This window comes from Scleropages formosus, chromosome 8 (assembly GCF_900964775.1).
Source record: "Scleropages formosus chromosome 8, fSclFor1.1, whole genome shotgun sequence".
Taxonomy (NCBI): Eukaryota; Metazoa; Chordata; class Actinopteri; order Osteoglossiformes; family Osteoglossidae; genus Scleropages; species Scleropages formosus.
The window spans coordinates 20,058,600-20,065,993 of record NC_041813.1 but is presented as its reverse complement, the minus strand read 5'-3'; the positions used below and the strand labels follow the sequence as shown (position 1 = coordinate 20,065,993).

General features: G+C 51.9%; 1 protein-coding gene across 3 annotated transcripts; it reads left to right on the top strand.

Annotated features, from left to right (window-relative positions):
- The first annotated feature begins 204 nt into the window (after positions 1 to 204).
- LOC108937220 (transmembrane protein 200A-like) lies at positions 205 to 7,208 on the top strand. 3 transcript variants are annotated; one of them, XR_003797846.1, is made up of 3 exons: positions 205 to 527; positions 4,955 to 6,419; positions 6,531 to 7,208. XR_003797846.1 is itself a non-coding variant. In XM_029253861.1 (2 exons), the coding sequence occupies exon 2, from the start codon at positions 4,969 to 4,971 to the stop codon at positions 6,274 to 6,276; it is 1,308 nt and encodes a 435-aa protein (XP_029109694.1). In that variant the 5' UTR covers positions 205 to 527; positions 4,955 to 4,968; the 3' UTR covers positions 6,277 to 7,208. The 3 variants fall into 3 exon arrangements, 2 of the variants coding, with proteins under 2 accessions (XP_029109694.1, XP_029109695.1); XM_029253861.1 differs by having other exon boundaries at positions 4,955 to 7,208; XM_029253862.1 differs by lacking the exon at positions 205 to 527 and adding an exon at positions 542 to 662 and having other exon boundaries at positions 4,955 to 7,208.
- Positions 7,209 to 7,394: the final 186 nt, after the last annotated feature.

The window sequence follows — 7,394 nt, the reverse complement described above, 5'->3', positions numbered from 1 at the left end:
GATCACGGAACCGTCACGTCGCTCCGGCGCTACACAAATGGGGCCGCGCGGCGCGCTTCCCGTCTGCAGGGGGATCGTTAAGGTCGCAGATGTTGCAAATCAAGTTACTGTGGAGCAGAGACGTGTGCGGTTACAGGGGGGGGGCGGAACGACAGAAAAAAAACGGCCCCTCGGGGGTGGAGAGGAAAGAAAGAAGCTCTAGCTCGTCCGGGAGCGCAGAGAAGCTCCGGTTCATCTCGGTTCCGCGTTCCTCGTGCTCTGTGAGCTCGCGGCTCGACCGGGGCGGATCGCGGATCGCCGAGTGCGAACCCTTCCCTCCTCGGGAAAAAGGGTCCGGTGGGAAGCCCACGTTCGGCGCTGCAGGATCTGCGCAGCGTCCACGCCCCTCTGGATCGCGCTTTCGGGTTTCTTCACCAAGCGCAACAATGTACCGCTGCCCCGCGAGCGGAAGGAGCGCGTGAAATGCCACGATCTCCATGGCAAAGGGGACAGGAGGACGCGCAGATCGGACACACGCAGCGGAGCAGGCAAGTACGGCCGCTCGTACCCGGGTCGTGTGAAATATGTGGTGTGTGTGTGTGTGTGTGTGCGCGGAGGGTGGCGATCCTTCCTCCTGGCTGCTGCAGCCTCAGCCTCAACCTGCAGTGCAATGGAAGAAGCGGGTGAGTGAAAAACGGGAAAGTTTGCGGAGGCGGTTCAGCTGATCCCACCAAGTTAACCGTCGGAAATAGTGCGACGCGCCGCCACTCCAGGGAGGGTCGGACCAGGCAGCCCCGCGGTTCCGGGACGACGCGGATACATACGCGCCTCTCCTTTGACCTGTTGGCTCCTCGTCCGTCCGTCGTCCGTTTTTCGTCACGAAAAGCCCCACTTTCCCCAAAGTCCTCAAAAGTTCTCCGATGCGACGGGTCCGCGAGATCATCATGCACGTGACACGTGCGCTTTAACACGGAGCTAAACGCCCCGGCTTGAGGGCGACCTTTGCGGGGGGGGGACACGCGAGGTTTTTAATCGCCGGTTCCCTGTTGTTCCCACTCACGGGGACGAGTTGTGTGAAAAGGGAAACCCGCACACGGATTCGGTCTAAGTGCACGAACAGTACACACGATGCTAATAAATTCCATCCCACACGACTCACTGTCCGTGCTTTTACTCCACTCCACTCGCTGCTCGTGTAACACGCGGTATTTTCAATTTTGTGCAATTTTCCCGCGGCAGGGACAAGACAAGTGCAGCTAGTTGTAATTTTCATGCAGCCTGAAAATGTTAAATGTCTTATACAGTAAGGTTACCGTAGTAAGTGGACACACACAGAGTAAATAGAAGAAAAGGCCCAATGATGTATCAGCGCTGGTTACAATCAATGTATTGGACTTATGATCGATAAATTGGGATGTGTGGTTCATACCGTGTGGGGAAAAATGTCATCGATCAGTCGCATGTTAATCAGTCCACTGAGTGAGGGTTTATTTATAGAGCACTGATTACATTCGCAGGAATCCTGTTTTTTTAATTTTTTTTTTTTTTCCTGCTGCCCTGTCTGTCTCTGGACGCGGCGGCGCTCAGCCGATTGCAGAAATAGGATGTTAAACTTTTTTTCCTTAAACAAGATGACATTAATTTATTATTTGTGTGAAGGCCGCGAGATTATAACGGGTCTCCGGTGTCGGAGCCTTGGAGACGCGTCACCCTGGACGGAGCCTCCGGGAATTACTGAAAATTACTGTAGTAAAACCCGCAGGAAGAACTCGGTACTGTTTAAGCCCTATTCTCATTACCAAGTAGTCAACTTGAAGGTGGAACACTATGCAAGAAGGCTCTGTGTGCGCGCGTGTGTAGACACTCCTCTACTTGCGTACATTTGATTTACGTACATCCGGATTTATGTAAGAAAAATTCCCGGCATAAACATTATTTACGGGTTATTTTACGCAGAACGTGTGAAATACGTTACACACAAGACAGGAAGCTGCATCTTTTCAGTTCTCGTGTGTTTGTGCCGTGAGCATCTCCTCTCCTTAGTGCGGTGCGTTTTCCCATGTTTTTTTTTTTTTTTTTTTTACCCTTTTCATTATTCCCAGTGCCTGGTGCTAAACATTTCACCTCTTCGACTCACTTCGCCCATGATCTCTGAAGTTCATGTAACATATAAATCATCAAATGCTCATGCACTATAACTTTGAGATGATGCCAGATAAACCTTTACACGGCTACTCCTAATGTAATGTAAATGTTTATATGGCTCTTAAAATAAACAATAATACTACGAAGGTAATCGGGAATCGTGGATATTCTGATGAGGTTTTATGCGGCTACTTGTGCGATGAACATGATCGGTTCATATGGCGGAAAGAAACGAGCTTTAGCCGAATCGACTGTGGATACAATAGCGAAGGATGCCGCACGCGCAAGGAACAGCTGGCCTGAATACAACAATAATAATATGACAGACACGTAATATTTCTGACATTTACTAGAGAATTATATTGTTTAATTTTTTTTATACCCACATCTGCAGCAAACGCCTAGGCTAGTCTATGTGGAATGGTGGGGGAGGAGGGGGATCCGACGTACGTACGTTTCGACTTACGTAAGGGGTTGAAGGACGCTGTCTTTGCGCAAGTGGAAGGGCGTCTGTGTGTGTATACACTGTGTGGCAAGACTTTAAATTCCCTCATCTTTGAGTGGCATAAAAGGCATTTGTTCTTTCTGAACTGCCCGGCATCAGTCTTGTTTATGTCATTTGTTTATAGCGACTAATCACAAATGTAGCTGCCAAGATCTACCCAAGGAGACCTTATAAAAAAACAGCTCTTATGTAACTGTACTGGCAGTTAAAATGTAGTTTATGACCCACTGTTATTAACTACTATACTTTTTTTTATATATAGGATGTTTGTCTATATCAAATGCGATCCATACCAAAATACCCTGGGTCTCCGTGTTACAAACATTAAAATTTTTCAAAGACACAAACATTTTGCTGTTTATTTTAAGCTGCGTTGTCTTCTGCTTCCACACGCGGCCACCGTACGAATGTGCGAACGTCTTCGTTCGATTCACTTCCACGGTGTTTAGATCTTGCATCCGGTCTCTTCCTAAGAGTTGGTGATCAGTAACTGTAGGAAGTTGCACATGTTTATTGGATAAACCAGTCAACCGTCAGCCCTGAACTGAATTTCTGCGGAGGCGATGAATTTATCGGCCATTTGAAACCAGTTTTTCATTTTAATTTAGCTCAAAGTTAGTAATGCTGAAAGTTTTTTTTTTTTTTTTTTTTTTTTTTTTTTTAAATTATAGCTGTATCCATGACTTTTACAGAATCTACCCAGTGAATAAACTCAGATACAACTTTATTAGGACACTTTTTCTAAATATCACAGAGATTAAAAAGTGGAGGAAAATCCCTCATTCCATCTTTATTTCGAAACTAAGAAATCACTGGTGGAAGTGCTTCTCTGCATGATATTTTAGCCACAGAAATATGCAGATGATGTTTTCCATGCGAGGGGGGTGCAGCGGTCTTGGCCGGGTCCTGCTCTCTGGTGGGTCTGGAGCTCGAGTCCCGCTTGGGGTGCCCTGCAATGGAGTGGCGTCCCGTCCTGGGTGGGTCCCCTTCCCCTCCCCCTCCAGCCCCGCGCCCTACGTTGCCAGGCTCGGTTCCGGCTTGCCGTGACCTCACTTGGGTCAAGCGGTTTCGGGCTCTGTGTGTGCGTGTTTTCCACACGAGGAATTAAAAATACAGCGAGATAAACCCTGAGTTGACCCAACCCTCCCGATTAAAGCCTGCCGATCCATATACGGTATAGATTGATCTTTGCTAATGGAATAGACTGTGCTTGAGCTTCTTACACAGAAGTATAAAGATTCAGTATTTTCTAGAAGAGTATATGTGAGTCAGAGACAGCATTTTATGTAGTGAAATGTTCGGTCCGTCTGCCACTGGTCACGTTGAGCTTCATACGCGAACGCTTTACCTTGACGCGATATCGCCGGAAAAGTACGAATCGCCCCTGTATGGAATGATGTGCTTTGTTACACAGAGGCCGTGTTGTTCTCCTGCTTTGGACACAAGAAGCTCTGCTAGGAGGGCGCGGCGGCCCTGTGTCTTGTCCGCTCCTGGACCGCATGCTGCGTTTGCAGTTCCTGTTCCATTTCATTGCACCTTGTTTACAGTCTTGCCCTCCGGGGCGGCCCACATGTGCTAGTGCTTCTCTCGCGCTCGATTCGGTGTCCAACGTGCACATAAAACGAAGCACGGAACATTTTTGTGCGCTTTAGTCTTCTGACGAATCCCTGAACTCGCACCCTTGTTCCGCCGAAAGGTTCCCGTTTTCTCCACGGTTCGTGACGCGCTCCCGGAGACGAGGATCCGGTCCCGTTCCGGTCGACTCCGATCGCGGGACGTGGAAAACGTGGTGTCAAAATACCACTTGCTTACGTTTATTCGTTGCGCTTCTCTTCAAAGTGACTCGCAGCGTTAAGGTGCCTACAGCTGTTTACCTGTTGGTGGGTAACTTTTACTCTGTCATTCAGGATGAACTGCTTACTCAAGAGTAGTGTTGCAGGAAGTGGGATTTGAACCGACGACCTCCATGTGCATGCCATCAATAAATGAGTAGTGATGCAAGTCGTAATTGCAGAGTAAACCTGTGTAATTCATAGTGAAATATGTGATGTGTTTTAATGATGCGTGGAGGACATTTAGAACATGTGCTTCGCCTGTACGAGCTCCAATTCCTCAACTTCTCCTTGCAGTTGCCTTCAATGGACAGTAGGTGGGGTAGTGGTTAGAGCTGTTGCCTTTGTACCTGGAGGTTGCGGGTTCAAATCCCACCTCCTGCTGCCGTACCCTCAGCCAAGGTACTTGCTTTTCATTTACACGGTAAGCGATATTTAATGTTTTTGGGCGGTGACCCGTTGACTGCCTCCCTGACGAGTTCTCTTCGATCAGCCTCTTGTTAAGGCATGACGGCGACCGGATTCTCTGGAGCTGGACGCAGCATGCGGACCCTGGAGCCCCTGGGTACGGCGCAGCCCTCGCCCTTCTGCCAGCGACTTCGCCGCTTCAGCTTCCGCACCAGGAAGAAAGGTGACGGCGTGATCCGAGGGAAGCTGCGCATCAGATCCCTGCCGGGGGCGTTCCTCATCCTGGGCGTTCTGGTAGTGGTGGTGGGCACCGCGGTGGCGGTGGCCGGATACTGGCCCTACCGTGCCCACCGGCTCAGCCAGGCTTCCGTGGACGGCGCGAGGCTCAACGGCTCTCACGCGGCAGCCGGGAAGGGCCCGGGGGTGCGCTCCATCCTGTCCACCACGGGCTTTGTTCACAGCGACCGCATGAAGCTACTGGGCCCCATCGTTATGGGGGTCGGGCTCTTCATTTTCATCTGCGCCAACACCATGCTGTACGAGAACCGCGACCGCGAGACTCAGCTGCTGCTGGCGCAGGCTGCCGCGGTGAGCGCCGCGCCGTCCGACAACGGGCCGCCCCTTCCGGATGGAACCCTGACCCAGCATCCCAGGTGGCCCAGCGCCCTCGCGTCCACAGAGCTCAACATCTGCTGCTTGGAGGACCCGGCCGATGCGCAGTCCCTGCCGCTGCAGAGGAGTCTCGGAGGGTGCTGCTGGGCTGCGGACGGCCACCTGCCGCCCACCCTGCTCACAAAGGTCCTGCACCACCAGGAGACCTCCTCTCCCGCGGCGTCTTTACGCTCCGTCCACTCGGACTCGTGCAACTCCAGCCTGGTCAACGTGAACGTGCTGGGCGGCTCGCCCCCTGCGGCGCGCCGGGCGGTCTCCAGCATGGACGCCTTGCCTCTGCCCCTCATTAAGCTGAACAACTGCTTGATGGATACGTCAAACGACGCAGCCGGGGGCGACGGATGGGGCGCCGCGGTCCTCCCTCGGCGCGCCTACAGCCTTAGCAGCAGGACTAGACCCTACAAGCCCCAGGCGACGTCGCGCCACGGTGCCACCTCCCGCAGACCCCCGGAGCCGGCGGACAGGCCCGTTCCGGTTCCCGAGCCGCTCCGGAAGGGGTTCAGCTCCGACGTGTGCCTCAGCGCGGTGGGTCTGGCCTCCGGAGGGACGATGCCGGGCGAAGAGGACGCCGAGCAGCGGCGGAAGCATCGCAGCTGGCCCCGGCTGGACCTCGGCGGTTCCCGGAGGTACCAAAGGCTGGAGGACACGGAGGACTCCCGGGACAGGCTGCTGGACAAACTGGGAGAGCAGTACTCTCAGCTGCAGCAGGGCGCTGGCGCAGGGCATCTTGGGTAGCGTGAGGCGACGGATGGGAAAAGCCCCCGAACCGTCACCGCCTTGACCTTCAGGAGAAAGAGGGACGTGCGGACGAGTGACTCCAGCCCTCGGCGGACGTGCGGCACACAGCGCTCCCTTCCTCTGATGGGGATCTACAAATGGTAACTTGGTCTCCCAGTGAAATGTTCCAGTAGTTTCAGCTGCGATGTAATCTACCGGAGTACACAGAGTACATTTTAACTACATGGTTCATTCGCTGTCAAATGTCGCAGGAACCGGGAGTCCAGGAGTTCCGATAACTTTTAACCAGCTCGGGCAACATGAGCGTCATCAGATGATGTAAGGATCTTGGTGTGTGTGTGTGTGTGTGTGTGTGTGTGTTTTTAAAGATATGCAGTACATACATATATTTTTGTCTCATAACATAGATGGACTTCGGAGAACTTTTTTGTTGCACTTTTTATTTGAAGCATTTGCAGCGTTGGGTTATTATACGGAAACTTGCGGACACCGATAAACCCTGACGGCCACCCGGGTAACGGTCTGTCTTCCGGAACGCGGCTGCGTCGTTGATGGAAAATGTTTTTCTGAGATTAATCAAGAGAAAAGTGATGGTTTTTCAAGAAGCCATTCTGGGAGCAAAGCTCCACCTGCCATGTTTACATCTTTGTTTTCGTTTATTCTGCCCAGCTGTTGTGCGTGTGATAGTTTGTGCTCTTACACAGTATACGCAGAGCAATATGTCAACGTTGATCTGACCCTTGGATGCTGCGTGAGGCTGGTCAAACCACAGTATGAAACCCTGAGATGCTCCTGTTAATAAAGAAACCAAAACCTTGTGCTGCAGCCTGTCATTGATTGACGCGTGGGGTCCGTGCGCCACGTTGAACCACGTAGCACCGGCGTCTCGGTCCCACCGGGACGCGTCTCCACAGCGAAAATGTCGTGTTTGTCGGTACCGTTCGCACCACCGGTTCTTGAGAAGCTGAGTGGGAAAGAAAAGAAGTTGGTTGGGATGGTGTGCAGCTCAAAGTGTGGGTGTGGGTGTGTTGGAGAGAGTATGAATGGAGAAGTATTTATTGAAGTGTCAAACATATAGGGATTGGGGGACATTTCAGAGGGAAATTGTCTTGGTT

Coding starts and splice junctions, on each gene's coding strand:
- LOC108937220 (XM_029253861.1), top strand. CDS start 4,969: ATGACGGCGACCGGATTCTCTGGAGCTGGACGCAGCATGCGGACCCTG.